The sequence below is a fragment of the Mesoplodon mirus genome (genome assembly GCF_964341445.2).
Source record: "Mesoplodon mirus genome assembly, chromosome: X".
NCBI classification, from domain to species: Eukaryota; Metazoa; Chordata; class Mammalia; order Artiodactyla; family Ziphiidae; genus Mesoplodon; species Mesoplodon mirus.
The window spans coordinates 18,590,499-18,610,266 of NC_138981.1; the positions used below are offsets into that span (position 1 = coordinate 18,590,499).

At 39.9% G+C, this 19,768-nt stretch overlaps 1 protein-coding gene across 8 annotated transcripts in view; it reads right to left on the minus strand.

Moving 5' to 3' along the window:
• Nucleotides 1-304: 304 nt before the first annotated feature.
• The window catches only part of BCLAF3 (BCLAF1 and THRAP3 family member 3), a 64,955-nt gene continuing 45,491 nt past the window's right edge, over nt 305-19,768 (minus strand). For 6 of the 8 annotated variants that reach the window (XM_082609967.1, XM_082609968.1, XM_082609969.1 and 3 more), the window contains 3 exons: nt 10,658-10,813; nt 9,356-9,529; nt 305-1,339 (listed from right to left, as the gene is read on the minus strand). In XM_082609967.1, the coding sequence (XP_082466093.1) occupies nt 1,310-1,339; nt 9,356-9,529; nt 10,658-10,813 (360 nt within the window). In that variant the 3' untranslated portion in view covers nt 305-1,309. The remainder of the gene's footprint in view (nt 1,340-9,355; nt 9,530-10,657; nt 10,814-19,768) is intronic. The other 2 variants (XM_082609970.1, XM_082609973.1) reach the window with 2 other exon arrangements.

Genomic DNA, 19,768 nt, shown 5'->3' on the forward strand with positions numbered 1-19,768 from the left:
ATTTATTACCCGATTTTAATGCATCAAGCAGTCTTGCCCCCTTACTGCTGACCCACTAAGGAAATGGCTACTCTATCTTTTAAAGGCATGTTTACAAAATTAAACGTTTGCAATAAGATTTTTCATGATCCAGTCATGAAAAAGTTAAGTTCTTACCAGATTTTGATGCAGAAAGTTCTGTCTTTGTAAGTGCAAAACAGTGGTTTAAATATCAACAGATCCTACCAAGGGCTGTAATTCTCACACGAAATTAAAATAATGTTCTCACAAACTGGCAAGTAACTGCTTCAAGCAGAAGGAGCAACAGTATTTTATTTAATTATAATTAAACATTTCACAGAAGTTTAATTGGGAATGTATATGTACTATTAAGCAGAACACAGAAAACATAAAGAAATAAGGTATTGAGACCTAAAATATCATTTAAAATCCTACCAATGTTATCTTACACATAGTAGGTACTCAATACAACTGAACTGAAAATAAACACTTTATAATACGTGCTTGCAAAATGTGTAATGCTGTAGTAGTAAAGTACAATTTCTGAATATGAGATTTTGTCTGTCAGTTTTTTTTAAAAGCCTTTAAAAATATGATATGCATGAGCTTACCCTGAGGGAAAGTAAGATGGAATACAGATTATAAAATCTTTATGTATTTTCCACAATAGCATTTTGAAGTTGGAAAAGAGCAAATAGTTGTGGAAAAAAACTGAATGAACCAATTACTAAAAATTCAGTGCACTCATAACTACCTGATGGAAAATTTGAAGCACCTTTTCTTACGTCTTCTTATGTCATAATATGAAATTATGAATTATATAGACCTTGATCTTCAGAAGCTTAAGAAAACTTCAAGTTGTAAGCCAAAATGTCATCAGAAAAAAAAATCTGGTATAAAAATTGCTACGTAAGGCCACTGTTTAAAGTTCTTTCATGTACAGACACTATACAATTCAGGTACTTTTGTTTTTGTTTTTATTACATAAGCAAAACTTTCAACATAGAAACGTCTGGATATAACTCAGTTCTCTATGAAACCATGCTCAGAGAAAAATGCATCAACAAATAATGCCCTTTTGAGACTTTTTGCAAAAGAAGCTGTAGTTAATACAACTTTTAAATTGAATACTGTAATTTAAAAGCAGTTGTTAAGTGTAAAAAAGTTGCAGCATTCCACTACGGAAAAATAAAGTCATTTCATCAAGACAGTTATAGTATTAGTGCTTTATTGCCAATTCTAACTCTTGACAAAAAGATGCTCCCAAATACCATCCTGTAGTGTCATTTCCATTTGTAACAATTCAAGATTAGAATGCTGGGGCAATGTTTGTATATTCCTATTGAGAGAAAACAAAAGAAATACAGACTTCAAAAGAAGCATTGGTTAAAACATCTGAGCTAGAGTTTTGTTTACATTACAATTTTCAAAATATTTTAATTAATGTGTTACCACTTGCACTCAAGATCCCCACAAAGCTATATGGATTCCCAAAGACACAAAGTAACAACGAAACACATCAAAGCAGATATCAAATGATAAGTCAGTAGGACAAAAAATATATATGGCACTTGATAGGCTGGTATTAGTAAGCTAATGAAAACAGCATTCTGCTATTTGGGCGAGTTTCACTGGGGACATCATTGACAAAGAATCAAGACTCTTAAACCTTAGTCCCTCAAGAACAGAGCCTGATGTGACACATGCACAACCTCAAATGGGTACTTTATCTTTGTCATCATATGGTATCTAATTCTAAAACTATATGGACTCTTCTAGCATGACTGGTAACAGCAGAGAAAGCTATTAGAGCGGGGAAAGCTTTCCTGCTTTTGGATGGTTACCTACAATGTACGAAGATGTATGGCTTCAATAAACACAGGAAAAGGAATTCACAATAACAATAAGACTATGATTAAAGGATAACAAATGTGAATTCTATACTGTGATGCTATGCAAATTGTTAAATTACCAGCCACAAACTGGACATAGGACCATGCAACTAATAAAAGAGCAAAAATGGTAGAATGACATGTTTTTCTGGGACATTAAAAAACTTATTAATACATATATCCTTACCTTTTACTAGGATCTTACATTATTAAAACTGAAAGAAATTTAAAAGTTGATTTATTTTTTGGCACTTATATTAGTATGGAAACGTTTAATTCCAAACAAAAACAGTACTGATAGAAAATTCTTCTTTCTATTTTGGTTAATGAAATGTTCAAAATACATGCATATATATTTTTGTCAACATCATTCCTTTAAACAGAGCCAGAATACATTGTATTCTATTTCTTTACTCATTATATAATATAAACATCATTTACATTGATCTTCAAATAAAATATCTGTTGCCTACTAACAATTGTAAAAGGAAACGCTAACTATAATAATTCTGAAAAACTTTTTCAACTGAAATATCTTGTTTATAAAAATGTGGAATTATTCTGAATCACATTCACCCTTGACATGGCTTCTTCTACACTATCTCTCGGATTGATCCCTGCATTCTCCCAGTTATTTGAAAACCTATTATAAGCAGAATGCTGAACTAGACATACGAGCATCACCCTCCTCTAGGTTTTCATAACTTGACACTTGAGTCAAATGTTTCCTTGTTTATCTTCCTGCACCTCGCCTCCTCCCAGAACCTGCTCACCCAGCCATCAGCCTCAAACACCACTTTCTCCTTCTCAGTCTAGGAAGATGTCCTACTGTCACCACATCACATCCTCTATATTCTACCCAGATTTCCAGGTCCTCTATAAGTTGCATACCCCTGTCTCTACCCAACTCCATATTCTACTCCCCAAAATGGATCTTTGGCTGTAGCCCATTCTAAGTCCTGCTCTCCATGACTCAGCTTACAACCTACCTCTTTGGTGAAGAGAGTAGAAATCACAGTACTTAGTGTACATTCCCTGACCATTTCTAACACACTGATCCTTTCCACCTCTCTTTAGGCACTTATCATCTGTGAAAATAAGCTCTTCAAAAATATGGCTGTGCAGAAAAGAGTTAATATAGCATACCTGACCGCTATGGTTTGAAAGCCCTGATTATAAGGTTGGCCCTTGGCTGGCATCTAAGAACTTAGATTTCAGGAGGGTTCCCACCACTGATGAGTGCATAAATTGTGCAAACAACATGGTCTATGCTGAACACCTGCTTTCTTGCTCTGAGTCTGGAATGTGGTACGTGCCTGGCAGGGGGTGCCTACGTGACCAGCACTGGGCACTGAGTCTCTAACGAGCCTCCCTGGTTGGCAACATTTCACACATGTTGTCGCAGCTCGTTGCTGGGGGACTCAGGCACATCCTGTGTGACTCCACTGGGAGGGGACTCTTGGAAAGCTGCACCTGGTGTCCTCTGGACTCGCCCGTGCGCCAAATCCCCATGCTGATTGTGTTGTGCAGCCTTCCGCTGGGACATCTCAGCTACGAGCACCACCACATGCTGAGTCCTCTGAGTCCTCCTAGCGAATCACTGAACCCGGGGTGGTCTTGGGGAGCCCTGACACCATTGCTGCTGTTCACTAACTTTTCAGAGCTATGGATGGGTGTGTGTGTGTGTGTGTGTGTGTGTGTGTATGATTAGATTAGATTCCATTCAACAGCATTTTTAAAGACAGACTATATGAAAGGTAATAGGGGGAGACATAACGCTAATGAGGTACCCTCTGTCCTCAAGGAGATGATCAACTATTTGGGGAAATAGGAAGGTAAACAGCAACAGTTAGAGACCAAATGAAACAAGAGCTAAAGAGGGGGCTTTGGTAAGGCTTTATAGTGGATCATAAAAGGAAAGCAGGGTTTAATAAGAAAAGAATGAGGATCAGGAGGCTATTTCTAGCCAAGAGAACATCAGCAACAAAGACAGAAATACATGAAAACGGGCTTCCGTGGCGGCGCAGTGGTTGAGAATCTGCCTGCCAATGCAGGGTACACAGGTTCGAGCCCTGGTCTGGGAAGGTCCCATATGCCGCGGAGCAACTAAGCCCGTGCGCCACAACTACTGAGCCTGCGCTCTAGAGCCTGCGAGCCACAGCTACTGAGACCGTGTGCCACAACTACTGAAGCCTGTGCACCTAGAGCCCGTGCTCTGCAACAAGAGAAGCCACCGCAATGAGAAGCCCACGCACCGCAATGAACAGTAGCCCCCGCTCACCGCAACTAGAGAAAACCCGCACGCAGCAACGGAGACCCAATGCAGCCCAAAATAAAAGAAATAAAATTTTAAAAAATACATGAAAACATATATTATGCTCCAAAAAACAGAAGGTGCATGGAAAAGTATGGTTAGAAAGGCAGCTTAGGGCTGGACCTGGCTAACAAGTCTGGTCTCTTTTTTTATAGGCAACAGAATCCTTGGAAGGTGTCTGCACAAGAGTGATATGACTCAGACTGTGTTTTGGGACAATAACTGTGTTACTAGTGAAGGAACGGAATAAGCAAATCACAGGAGGCAAGGGAGCAGGTTAGAGGCTCCGAAGATTCCCCAAACAGACCAGGAATACCTAAGAATGTAGCATACAGTAAAGGTGGCATTTTCAATCAGTGGGGAAAGGACAAATTACTCAATAAGCAGTGTTAGAAAAATTGACTATCTACTGGGAAAAAAATCAGATCCTGCCCTTATATTGTATCGTAAAAACAAATTCTAAAAGGAACAAGTATTTATATGTTGAAAAAAGTAACCATAAAACCACTTAAAGGAAACACAGTAAGGAATTTTTTTTTTTTTTTTTTGCGGTACGCGGGCCTCTCACTGTTGCAGCCTCCCCCATTGCAGAGCACAGGCTCCAGGCGCGCAGGCCCAGCGGCCGTGGCTCACGGGCCCAGCCGCTCCACGGCATGTGGGATCCTCCCGGACCGGGGCACGAACCCGCGTCCCCTGCATCGGCAGGTGGACCCTCAACCACTGCGCCACCAGGGAAGCCCTAGTAAGGAATTTTTATAAGCATAAACATGATATGAAATCTAAAAGCCATATAGGATTAACTTGACAGGTTCATGAAAATTTACAAGTTCTGTAATGTAAAAGCCACCATAAACAGCCAACTAACATGAAATAAACAGGAGCAAAATATGATGGGTTAATACCCTCAGTAAATCAAGAGCTCTTAAAAATCAGTAAGAAAAAGTACCAACCCTCAACAGAAACACTGGTAAAACACAGAACTAAGGAAATTGAGGGAAGAAATACAAATGACACATAACATAAAAAATATGTTCACATCATTAATAACTGAAGAAAGGCAAATGAGAACTATCTCCTGCTATTAAACTGACAACAGATAATAGAGATTAATAATGTGGAGTGCTGGCTAGGGTGCAGGTAAACAGGAACTTTCATGTACTTCTGGTAAGAACAGAAATGAGTAAAAAGGGAGCTATGGCAAGGTACCAAAATGTCAATGTGCACAGTGGTTTAACGGAAATAATGAAAACCTGTAAACTATCCTGAAGTCATCAACAGACGCTTGGTTAAGTAAGTCAGTAATCATCAAACTGGGTTACACATACCCTTAGGGGTATATGAAGACTTTCCAGTGAGTATGTGGGTAGACAGTTTGGAGGGAATCAATTTCCAGATCTTCAAATTCTCAATGTTTGCTTTCCAAAATAACCTGCCTGTACTATCGGTTAAGGCTGATTCCCTACCTCCCACTTTTATACTAGGAAGATACACCTTCTCATCCTGAATCTTAGTACTTTGCATTACCTGGGGACCCAACCAAAAGAGGGGGAAATTGGAAATACTGGTGACGGTGCCAAGAAAGTGAACCAACCCTAGCAGCTAGTAATAAATAGCATACTTCTGCAAGTCGGATGCTTTCCATTTCTTTGCTTTCGTTTAATTGTAGGAGGACAAAATCAAGCTGTCAGTAAAAGAACATTCAAAATACTTTTTGAGGATAGATCACTAAGTGACTTTTTGGCCTATAATTTAGAGTGAGTCCAAAGAATGGAGTGGCATTGCTATAATAAAAGTTCTTTCTTTCCCATCTATACAATCATATAAACAAGGTTTCTCAGGACTTACATTTATAAAAAGAAAAAATGGAATTGATAATTGAACACTATTATTCTACTACTAATAAGTAATATTTATCTATGAATACCTGAACTAATTGAAAAGAGAAATGCATTTCCAATAAAACTTTTGTCTGATCAATACTTAACAAAATCTGTAATACATTTACGTTATTTTGATCAACTGTAATGGTCATTCAGTCCAGAGAAATATTTAACACCTAATAGTCACAGAAATCTATTAATATTATGTGTCAAATTTGATTTGGTGAGCAATAAAAGACTTTCAAAGATAAAAGTCTATGGGGCAAACAGAATGGAATCCAAATTCAACGCCAAAAAAAGGAATGATGTAAAATTTCCCACTTGTTAAAAGAGCTCATCTGTGTACTTTAAAAAATGGATGTTAGTTACCAAATTCCTGTGGTGTGCAGGTTCACTGAAGAGATTTAAAACAATGATGTAACAGTTTTATTTAAGACTCTCTATTTACAATATGCCAGAAATTCTATCCTTTATAAGAAGTTAAACTTATGATTAAAAAGTATTAGAAACCAACCTAAAAATGTACAAGGAGGTAGATAATTTTTCATAATTTTAGGGTATGTAAGCAAAAGAGGTTTGAAAAGCACTGAAATAAATAAGACATCCATAGAGTGGAATGATATGCGGCTATTAAAATGAATGAATTGGATGGAGCAATGGATGAGTGATACAAATAAGAACACCTGGGACAATCACAGTCAGAAGGAAAACTGGGAGGGTTAGTACGACAAGTTTCTAGCTTGGCTGGCTAGCTGTGAGAGCTACAGACCCTGAGGAGACCCAGTGGTCTGGGGAGGAGAGCAAGTGCGATTTTATCTTTAACAGCTTTACTGAGATATAACTCACATACCATACAGTTCACCCATTTAAAGTGTACAACTCAATGGTTTTTAGTGTATTCACAGAGTTGTGCAACCATCACAATTATCACTTCTTTTGTGCCCCAGCATCCTTCAGCTCGAGGGACACAGCAGCAGTATAACAGGTTCTTGCTGATTCATCTGATCTTGGTTCCTGTTCTATCTTTGTACCCCATGACTTTCATGGTTTTTTTCAACCCCAAAAGCCATGAATCCCGGTCTCTAACTTCCTTCTCACAGTGTCCTTCTGCTCTCTCCTTCCCCCCTTTCTATCCAGGGGCAGAGCTCTGGTAGGCACCGAGCTGACAGGTACCTGGGGACTACTGGAGAGTCTAGGATGCTGAGGAACTCCATGTTTTCCTGACCAAACACAAAATTGCTAAAAGTTTTTCAGAGGCAATGTTCCCAGCGGGGGCTTCATGAATTTTGAATAGGTTCTCCATCCTAGTCTGGTCCATAGTCAGACCCTCAAGAGTTTCTGGAAACCTTCTATGATGAGCAGAGAATATTTCATGGGGGCGCTTGTGAATGACAGTGGATAAAAGACAAGCTTCTTTCCAGGGGGTAATAGACATTTCTCCCATCTCCTCATCTTCCACCCCAAGCACAGAATCCAAGAGAAAGGAAACATAATAAAATGGAATTTGGGTGCCAGAATGGGGTTAATATGACAAGTGCGTGATGAATGAGGAGGAAGCATTTTAGTTCTGTACTTTACTAATACTCCTTGGGAATCTCACTACTTTGTAGGCAGCTGGGGAGCTAATTCAGTTTTAGGGAGGCCACGATTATTCTGGTAAGTGGACAAGAGGACATATCAGGAGCACATCTAGGATCTCCCCAACTCTTGCCGGAAGCTGTTTGGCCCTGGACACAAGAAGCACATGTCTGATGGCACAGTAAACAGACTGTACTATAGATGAACATTGTAAGAAATTCAAGCCATGACTGATCAGCCCAGACATTTCAATATGGTGGGAGAGTGAGGAATCCAGACAAGACCAGTCTAAACTTTCCTGGTGGACTTTGAGGCATGTGGAAATACATAGGTTCATATCTAATTTCAGGTTCAAGAAGTTCCAGGACACCTAGATTAATTAATTAACCATGCATCCTTAATCTAGTTGGTGGTCTAATAATGAAAACAATGAACTTTTGTCCTTAGTAGGACAAAAAGCCAAAGCAGGGTACAGATACTGCCTGGACTAAGACTTCTCTCCAGGGCAGGACCTTCAAAGTTCCCCCCCCCCGATGCTAAATCTTGGGATGAAGCAACACTGGAAGAAACCAAAGATTCCAGGCCTTCACCTCTTTTCTTTAGGGCATGAAATCCAAGGTAAAATGGAGTAATAGGTCTAAATTGTCAGTCTGTACATATGGAATGGGATTCCAGGGAAGCACAATACTACTAGGACAGCTCTAAGGCCATGTAAGCCGTAAGTACCTTAGTTCACGGTTTGCAGGGCAGAAATAGAGACAGAGATGTAGAGAACAAATGTATGGACACCAAGGGGGGGAAAGCGCTGGTGGGGGAGTGGTGGGATGAATTGGGAGACTGGGATTGACATGGATACACTAATATGTATAAAATAGATAACTAATAAGAAAAAAAAAGTACCTTAGTTCAGACCTTGGCAGAAACAGAGCAGGTGTGATGCCTCATTCCTTTCCCTAAAGGTTAGGAGAGTGTGGAGCCCAACTGTTCAGAAGGGTGCTAACAGTAGGGTGCCTGATTTCACGTCATGCTCATAGAGGTGGGCCTAGTTCAAACACAAATCTATACAAAGCCTGGCTATGCCTTGCTTGCAGGTACTGACAGTAGCCAGGCTGGAAAAGCTCATGTCAAAGTAGCTACAACATGAACATCTATGAAGCAACATCCAGAATGGTAGGCCCAAGAAAAAGAGTAGTAGACACTGGTTCTTTAAAAATCTAGTGTGTGGCGACGACTTCTAAAGCTCCCAGTTGGCAGCAAAAGGCAAGAGGAAGTCGAGGCTGTGATCTGCCCAGGACCCTAACTGAACTGCTACATTCTAGATGATACAAAAAGCCTAGGCCCTAAAGCCTGGAGACCCATAGCAGGTTGTGGCTCTTTCTAGGACACACTGGTTATGTCCTAAGATGAAGGCTTGATGTCTGGTTTCTACTGGTTGTTAAGTGAGGCTGGCAGGCAATGTGGTCTGGAAGAACTGGGAGGCCAGCAGGAATGGGGCAAGCTGAGGCAAAGAAAAGGATGAGGAAATGGAGCAAGTTCAATGAGAATATAGAAACTGCAGGCTGAGGCAGACAGTCAAGTAAGCACTCAGGAGCCCCAAATCATCTAAAAAACAGAGGTAAAAATGGAGCTAAATGAAGCTAACAATCAAAGTTCAGCACAGAGCTAACAGAAGAAAAACACACAGTATGTACCTGAAACCCAACCTTGCAATTGAGGAAAAGGCTTGCCTCACCCTTCCTCCTCGAGTGGGGATCAATGACCAGCTTCCTTGAGAACAGCCAGGCTGCCACCTGTGACTGGGGATGAATGCCTAGAAGATCTGCTGCAAAGAAACTTGCCACATGAGACAGGAAGAGAAGCAGCACCTTGGTCCAACATAGGGAGGTGTATGAGAGGGGAAAATGACTCCAGTTACATTCATGTTTTTAAACAAGAGATAGCTTTCCTAACACCAAGAGTGATATACACAGTGAAATTAAAAACCGCTTTTAAGGCACTCAGTTAAAATTAAGGGGTGGGAGAAGTTACAGAAGATATTCTATTCAATGCTAAAACTTCAAAAAAAATCAGTTGTCAACTCCATTCTACTGGTCCATCTTTTGAAAAATAAGTTTTACTAAAATCACTAAGTAAGCTCAGCGTAAAGTCTTCACAAGCATGAATACTTATGGGAACACTGAAGGTTAGAAAATGTATAAAACCACAATTAGATTATTTGATAGCAACACTAGATATACATCATCTACTCAGAAGAAAATATTAGCCCCAAGTTATTAACAAAAATGAGTCAAAAATTGACAAACATGCCTCAACAGAAGTAATGCTATTGTTCTCATTTAAAATATAATTTGCAGACGTTATTTTTATATGATATTTATGCTGCATTTTCAAATACCAACATGGTGAATTTAAATAAAATCAATCCACAACTAAAAGAGTATGCAATCCAAATTATCAAGTAATGAAACTTTTTATTAATAGTTAGAATTAGCATATAGTAGTGACGGTTGCACAGCACTGTGAATGTAATTAATGCCACTGAATTGTATAAAGATGGTTAAAATGGCAAATTTTATGGTATATGTATTTTATCACAATTAAAAAACATAAATGAATGGGAAAAAAAGAAAAGTTAGTGTATTTTGTAATTATGTACCCTTTTTATGTAGTCAGTTCAATAATTTTTGGTACCTAGAAAATTCACATTGTATCAGGCTAAAATATATCAGCTAAAAGTCTTTACCTGATTTTCCATTTCAAAGATTAACCATACAACAGAAATTCTAAAGTAAAAAGTTCAAACAGCTAGCATATTCAAAGTATTTGAGGTATAATACTAAGGCATTCTTCAATTATCATGCAGTAAGAACGTTGATATCTAGGTTGTTTCTTAAGTCAAAATTACATTACAAACTGAATTTATCTATTAAACATAGATACTTTAGGAGTTCAAAAGTCAGTCAATATTTTTAAATGATCATAATCCAACTAACCTTTTTTTTCCTCAGTAATCTTTCTCTGAATGTATTAGTGATAAATCCGCTTGGACCAGCAAACCGTAAACGCTGATATTTAGCCTGAATGCACAAGCTCTTCTGTACTAGGCCTGATTTATACTGGGGCTGAAATGCGCCACCTCTAAAGTTGGTCTGTAAAGGAAAAAAAAAATTAGATGTTAAAACTATAGCTTCCAAGTCTATTTTATTAGTATAAGAAAGGGGAGGGCTTCCCTGGTGGTGCAGTGGTTGAGAGTCCGCCTGCCGATGCAGGGGACACGGGTTCGTGCCCCGGTTCGGGAAGATCCCACATGCTGCGGAGCAGCTGGGCCCGTGAGCCATGGCTGCTGAGCCTGCACGTCTGGAGCCTGTGCTCCACAACGGGAGAAGCCACAACAGTGAGAGGCCCGCGTACCGCAAAAAAAAAAAAAAAAAAAAAAAAAAAAAAAAAAAAAAAAAGGGGAAAAGGTCTGGAACTTAGAGCTTCCCTTAATTCTAAGTACTAAAGATATTTAAAGGGAAAAGGTTAATGATGGTAATAAAGCATGTTTTCCTCAAACTAGCTTCCTAGTTTATTTTGTATAATAATAATTTAAAAATATTTTATATAAATGAATTTTTAAAACTATTAAATTAAATTTTGAAATTCTTGAAATTTATTATACTAAGAAAAAGACAACTTTAAAAACCTCAGAATTATCCTTCTGATTCATAGTGAAGTATATCAAATCCCAACTGGGTGGGGGAAGACATTAAGTATCAACATTTATTTAAAAATCACAAACTCTCTTGGGACTTCCCTGGTGGTCCAGTGGTTAAGAATCCACCTTCCAATGCAGGGGACATGGGTTCGATCCCTGGTTGGGGAACTAGGATTCCACATGCCGTGGGGCAACCAAGCCCACGTGCCACAACTACTGAGCCTGCGCTCTAGAGCCCATGCTCCACAACTAGAGAGAAGCCCATGCACCACAAGGAAGAGCCTGTGTGCTGCAATGAAGGATCCCACATGCTGCAACTAAGACCCGACACAGCCAAATAAATTTAAAAAATTGAAAAGAAGAATCAAAAACTCTCTTAACTTTACTCTTGTTAGTACCTTTTTAAAAATATATATTTATTTATTTATTTGGCTGTGCCAGATCTTAGCTGTGGCATGTAGGATCTAGTTCCCTGACCAAGGATCGAACCCGGCCCCCTGCATTGGGAGCACGGAGTCTTAGCCACTAGACCACCAGGGAAGTCCCTCTTGTCAGTACTTTTGAGTCAATCTTTCTTTACCATAAAAATCCCACTACAGCACATATTTTCAAGATAAGAGCTATACTTAACAAGACATTTCCTGACCTGCATACTGCCCAATATTACAATAGACATAGAGGACAATGAATATTTGTGTGTGTCCCATGTGGGACATGTACAAATGGTATCTTACAAAGGAGTAATTATAAAAATTAAGTAGATTCTTCTTTCCACAATGATTTAACAAATGGGTATGCTATACATAATGATACACAAAAGTGTATTAAAAAGTATTTATGCCAGGCCTATTTTCCAATTATTTTCTTAAGGCTACAAACAATTTCAGGTAAAACAGAATTATAATGAGACACTATAATTTTGTTAAAACTATCTGCACCAACTTGATACATCAGGGCTAATCTTGAGATTTACATTGTCCATTTTCACATATCTAATAAGGTGATTACTATCTGGCTTTGAATTAGTCCAATTTATGTAAAAAGTAAATTTTAATGAAAGAGCTCCTTTTCTTAGGAAGGATTATTTCTTCCCCCTACTTTACTATAAAGAATTGTGAATTTCTAAACAACCATATAACATTACACAGCTTTAAATGATTGGTCAAAAGGAAAGATTAATGCACATATTTTGAAAAACATTTTTTAAATAAGTTAATGTTAAAGACCTTTCCCTTAAGGAGAATGGGTAACAGGAAATAGATCTTATAACAGTCTTAGAAAAATTACTACAATTGACTATATCTGACCAATGAGAAGTGCAACATGTAGGAAACACTTAAATCTGAATGCCCACCTACACCGTTTCTAAGTTATATAGACGTTACATTTTTAGTTGATTTTATGTCTCATTACTTAAGAGATTAAAAGATGGTATAAAACATATTTTTTTAAAAAATATTTATTTATTTGGCTGCACTGGGTCTTAGTTGCAACACGTGGGATCTTTGTTGTGGCATGTTTTAGTTGCAGCATGCAGACTTCTTAGTTGCGGCATACATGTGGGATCTAGTTCCCAGACCAGAGATTGAACCCAGGCCCTGTGCGTTGGGAGCGCGAAGTCTTACCCACTGCACTACCAGGGATGTCCCAAAATATGTTTATACAGTCTATGGCCCTAGCTATTTTTGAAAACCTAATGTCACACATGCTTTTAGGTACATGAACCACTGGCTAAAAATGTTACCTGTGCAATGGTTACAAATTGTGTTACTTCCACTGAAAAAAAAAATCTTTTTTTTTTTTGGCCCCACCATGCAGCTTGTGGGATCTTAGTTCCCTGACCAGGGATTGAACCTGGGGCCCTCACAGTGAAAGGGTAGAGTCCTAACCACTAGACGGCCAGGGAATTCCCTGAAAAAAATCTTTTGACATCAAGAATTTTGACTCAGGAAGCCAAAGTATTAACAGAAGATCACTCAAGTACACTCCAAGTCTACGGTTTGGAGATCATTTATACTACCTTTCTGCTCATATTAACTTCCTCCTAATGAGCTAACTACTCTAGCTAGACTGCCTGCTACTTTCACCAAAAAAAAACCCTCAGGTCCTTGGGCTTCCCTGGTGGCACAATGGTTAAGAATCCAGCTGCCAAAACAGGGGACATGCGTTTGAGCCCTGGTCTGGGAATATCCCACATGCTGCGGAGCAACTAAGCCCATGCACCACAACTACTGAGCCTGCACTCTAGAGGCCGCAAGCCACAACTACTGAAGCCTGCGAACCACAACTACTGAGCCTGCACGCCTAGGGCCCGTGCTTCTCAAGAGAAGCCACCGTAGTGAGAAGCCCGCGCACCCTGTGCACTGCAGTGAAGAGTAGCCCCCGCTTGCCGCAACTAGAGAAAGCCTGCGTGCAGCAACAAAGACCCAAGGCAGCCAAAAATAAATAAATAAATATAAATAATAAATAAAAAGGTTTAACAATAAATAAATAAATAAATAATTTTAAAAAAACCCAAAACAGGTTCTTTTCTTTTCTTTTGGGGGGGAGGGGAAAGAGACACTGTAGAGTGGAAAAATACGAAAAAAGGACCTATCATAAGCATGAAATTCAGTCAAAATGGATTTAAAAAGCACCTCAATTTATGACAGCAAGGAGACAGAAACACAATATTTTGCACTATAATTCTTATTCCATATGTTTGGGGGATGAAGTGTTCTGCAAAAACAAACATGTTCATTGATTAAAAGTATCACTGACATCAGACAAAGCTGTACAAATAATTAGAATGTGATGAAATATGCTTTAACAAAGATTGTTGGACCAGAGTCTTTCTCTGATGATCCAGAAGGCCTCTGAGGGTTGTGTGTCTATGGGCAGGGTTTTTCAATCACTGAATCCTGGAGAAGGCTCTATAGCTATGTGCTTACATCTCAGAGGTAAAGAGGCAGGCTTAAAGGGAAGGTCTGGGGCGGGTGGAGACTGCGGGTGGCGGAGGGGGAAAGATTCGGAGCCCCAGAGGAGAGCACAGCAACAGGGGTGCAGAGGGCAAAGCGGAGAGATTCCCGCACAGAGGATCAGTGCCGACCGGCACTCACCAGCCCGAGGCTTGTCTGCTCACCCGCCGGGGCAGGCGGGGCTGGGAGCTGAGGCTCGGGCTTCAGACGTCAGATCGCAGGGAGAGGACTGGGGTTGGCGGCATGAACACAGCCTGCAGGGGCTAGTGTGCCACGGCTAGCCTGGAGGGAGTCCGGAGAAAAGTCTGGACCTGCCGAAGAGGCAAGAGACTTTTTCTTCCCTCTTTGTTTCCTGGTGCGCGAGGAGAGGGGATTCAGAGCGCTGCTTAAAGGAGCTCCAGAGACGGGTGCGAGCCGCGGCTATCAGCGCGGACCCCAGAGACGGGCATGAGACGCTAAGGCTGCTGCTGCCGCCACCAAGAAGCCTGTGTGCGAGCACAGGTCACCCTCCACACCTCCCTTCCAGGGAGCCTGTGCAGCGCGCCACTGACAGGGTCGCGGGATCCAGGGACAACTTCCCCGGGAGAACGCACGGCGCACCTCAGGCTGGTGCAACGTCGTGCTGGCCTTTGCCGCCGCAGGCTCGCCCCGCATCCGCAGCCCTCCCTCCCCCCGGCCTGAGTGAGCCAGAGTCCCTGAAGCAGCTGTTCCTGTAACCCCATCCTGTGTGAGCGAAGAACAGACGCCCTCCAGTGACCTACACGCAGAGGCAGGGCCAAATACAAAGCTGAGCCCCGGGAGCTGTGCGAACAAAGAAGAGAAAGGGAAATCTCTCCCAGCAGCCTCAGGAGCAGCGGATTAAAGCTCCACAATCAACTTCATGTACCCTGCATCTGTGGAATACATGAATAGACAACGAATCATCCCAAATTGAGGAGGTGGACTTTGAGAGCAAGATTTATGATTTTTTCCCCTTTTCCTCTTTTTGTGAGTGTGTATGTGTATGCTTCTGTGTGAGATTTTGTCTGTATACCTTTGTTTTCACCATTTGTCCTAGGGTTCTATCCATCCATTTTTTTGTTGTTTTTTTTTAAAAACTTTTTTCTTAATAATTATTTTTATTTTAATAACTTTATTTTATCTTATCTTGCTTTATTTTATTTTATTTTATCCTCTTCCTTCTTCCTTTCTTTCTTTCCCCCTTCCTTCCATCCCTCCCTCCCTCTCTCCCTTCTTTCTCTCTTTCTCTCTTTCTTTCTACTTTTTCTCCCTTCTCTTCTGAGCCGTGTGGATGAAAGGCTCTTGGTGCTGCAGCCAGGAGTCAGTGCTGTGCCTCTGAGGTGGGAGAGCCAAGTTCAGGACACTGGTCCACAAGAGACCTCCCAGCTCCACGTAATATCAAACGGCGAACATCTCCCAGAGATCTCCATCTCAACACCAACACCCAGCTTCACTCAACGACCAGCAAGCTACAGTGCTGGACACCGTATGCCAAACAACTAGCAAGACAGGAACACAACCCCACCCATTAGCAGAGAGGCTGCCTAAAATCATAGTAAGTCCAGAGACACCCCAAAACACACCACCAGACGTGGACCTGCCCACCAGAAAGACAAGATCCAGCCTCATCCACCAGAACACAGGCACTAGTCCCCTCCACCAGGAAGCCTACACAACCCACTGAACCAACCTTAGCCACTGGGACAGACACCAAAAACAACGGGAACTACGAACCTGCAGGCTTCAAAAAGGAGACCCCAAACACAGTAAGATAAGCAAAATGATAAGACAGAAAAACACACAGCAGATGAAGGAGCAAGGTAAAAACCCACCAGACCTAACAAATGAAGAGGAAATAGGCAGTGTACCTGAAAAAGAATTCAGAATAATGATAGTAGAGGTGATCCAAAATCTTGGGAAAAGAATAGAGAAAATGCAAGAAACATTTAGCAAGGACCTAGAAGAACTAAAGATGAAACAAGCAACGATGAACAACACAATAAATTAAATTAAAAATACTTTAGAAGGGATCAATAGCAGAATAAGTGAGGCAGAAGAACAGATAAGTGACCTGGAAGATAAAATACTGGAAATAACTACTGCAGAGCAGAATAAAGAAAAAAGAATGAAAAGAACTGAGGACAGACTCAGAGACCTCTGGGACAACATTAAACGCAACAACATTCGAATTATAGGGGTTCCAGAAAAAGAAGAGAAAAAGAGAGGGACTGAGAAAATATTTGAAGAGATTATAGTTGAAAACTTCCCTAATATGGGAAAGGAAATAGTTAATCAAGTCCAAGAAGCACAGAGAGTCCCATACAAGATAAATCCAAGGAGAAACACGCCAAGACACATATTAAGCAAAGTGTCAAAAATTAAATACAAAGAAAACATATTAAAAGCAGCAAGGGAAAAACAACAAATAACACACAAGGGAATCCCCATAAGGTTAACAGCTGATCTTTCAGCAGAAACTCTGCAAGCCAGAAGGGACTGGCAGGACATATTTAAAGTGATGAAGGAGAAAAACCTACAACCAAGATTACTCTACCCAGCAAGGATCTCATTCAGATTTGATGGAGAAATTAAAACCTTTACAGACAAGCAAAAGCTGAGAGAGTTCAGCACCACCAAAGCAGCTTTACAACAAATGCTAAAGGAACTTCTCTAGGCAAGAAACACAACAGAAGGAAAAGACCTACAATAACAAATGCAAAACAATTAAGAAAATGGGAACAGGAACACACATATTGAAAATTACCTTAAATGTAAATGGATTAAATGCTCCCACCAAAAGACACAGACTGGCTGAATGGATACAAAAACAAGACCCATATATATGCTGTCAACCAGAGAACCACTTCAGACCTAGGGACACATACAGACTGAAAGTAAGGGGATGGAAAAAGATATTCCATGCAAATGGAAACCAAAAGAAAGCTGGAGTAGCAATTCTCATACCAGACAAAACAGACTTTAAAATAAAGACTATTAGAAGAGACAAAGAAGGATACTACATAATGATCAAGGGATCGATCCAAGAAGAATATATAACAATTGTAAATATGCACCCAACATAGGAGTACCTCAATACATAAGGCAAATACTAACAGCCATAAAAGGGGAAATCGACAGTAACACATTCATAGTAGGGGACGTTACCGCCCCACTTTCACCAATGGACAGATCATCCAAAATGAAAATAAATAAGGAAACACAAGCTTTAAATGATACATTAGGGGCTTCCCTGGTGGCGCGGTGGTTGAGAGTCCGCCTGCCGATGCAGGGGACACGGGTTCGTGCCCCGGTCCAGGAGGATCCCACGTGCTGCGGAACGGCTGGGCCTGTGAGCCATGGCCGCTGAGCCTGTGTGTCCGGAGCCTGTGCTCCGCAATGGGAGAGGCCACAACAGTGAGAGGCCCACGTACCGCAAAAAAAAAAAAAAAAAAAATACATTAAACAAGATGGACTTAATTGATATTTATAGGACATTCCATCCAAACACAACAGAATACACATTTTTCTCAAGTGCTCATGGAACATTCTCCAGCACAGATCATATCTTGGGTCACAAATCAAGCCTTGGTAAATTTAAGAAAATTGAAATTGTATCAAGTATCTTTTCCAACCACAACGCTATGAGACTAGATATCAATTACAGGAAAAGATCTGTAAAAAATACAAACACATGGAGGCTAAACAATACACTACTTAATAACGAAGTGATCACTGAAGAAATCAAAGAGGAAATCAAAAAATACCTAGAAACAAATGACAATGGAGACATGATGACCCAAAACTTATGGGATGCAGCAAAAGCAGTTCTAAGAGGGAAGTTTATAGCAATACAATCCTACCTTAAGAAACAGGAAACATCTCGAATAAACAACCTAACCTTGCACCTAAAGCAATTAGAGAAAGAAGAACAAAAACACCCCAAAGTTAGCAGAAGGAAAGAAATCATAACGATCAGAGCAGAAATAAATGAAAAAGAAATGAAGGAAATGATAGCAAAGATCAATAAAACTAAAAGTGGTTCTTTGAGAAGATAAACAAAATTGATAAACCATTAACCAGACTCATCAAGAAAAAAAGGGAGAAGACCCAAATCAATAGAATTAGAAATGAAAAAGGAGAAGTAACAACTGACACTACAGAAATACAAAAGATCATGAGAGATTACTACAAGCAACTCTATGCCAATAAAATGGACAACCTGGAAGAAATGGACAAATTCTTAGAAATGCACAACCTGCCAAGACTGAATCAGGAAGAAATAGAAAATATGAACAGACCAATCACAAGCACTGAAATTGAAACTGTGATACAAAATCTTCCAACAAACAAAAGCCCAGGACCAGATGGCGTCACAGGAGAATTCTTTCAAACATTTAGAGAAGAGCTAACAGCTATCCTCTCAAACTCTTCCAAAATATAGCAGAGGGAGGAACACTCCCAAACTCATTCTATGAGGCCACCATCACCCTGATACCAAAACCAGACAAGGATGTCAAAAAGAAAAAAAGCTACAGGCCAATATCACTGATGAACATAGATGCAAAAATCCTCAACAAAATACTAGCAAACAAAATGCAACAGCACATTAAAAGGATCATACACCATGATCAAGTGGGATTTATTCCAGGAATGCAAGGATTCTTCAATATACACAAATCAATCAACGTGATACACCATATTAACAAAAGGAAGGAGAAAAACCATATGTTCATCTCAATAGACACAGAGAAAGCTTTTGACAAAATTCAACAGCCATTTATGATAAAAACCCTGCAGAAAGTAGGCACAGAGGGAACTTTCCTCAACATAATAAAAGCCATATATGACAAACCCACAGCCAACATCGTCCTCAATGGTGAAAAACTGAAACCATTTCCACTAAGATCAGGGACAAGACAAGGTTGCCCACTCTCACCACTATTATTCAACATAGTTTTGGAAGTTTTAGCCACAGCCATCAGAGAAGAAAAGGAAATAAAAGGAATCCAAATTGGAAAAGAAGAAGTAAAGCTGTCACTGTTTGCAGATGACATGATACTATACATAGAGAATCCTAAAGATGCCACCAGAAAACTACTAGAGCTAATCAATGAATTTGGTAAAGTAGCAGGATACAAAATTAATGCACAGAAATCTCTGGCATTCCTATACACTAATGATGAAAAATCTGAAAGTGAAATCAAGAAAACACTCCCATTTACCACTGCAACAAAAAGAATAAAATATGTAGGAATAAACCTACCTAAGGAGACAAAAGACCTGTATGCAGAAAATTATGACACTGATGAGAGAAATTAAAGATGATACAAATAGATGGAGAGATATACCATGTTCTTGGATTGGAAGAATCAACATTGTGAAAATGACTCTACTACCCAAAGAAATCTACAGATTCAATGCAATCCCTATCAAACTACCACTGGCATTTT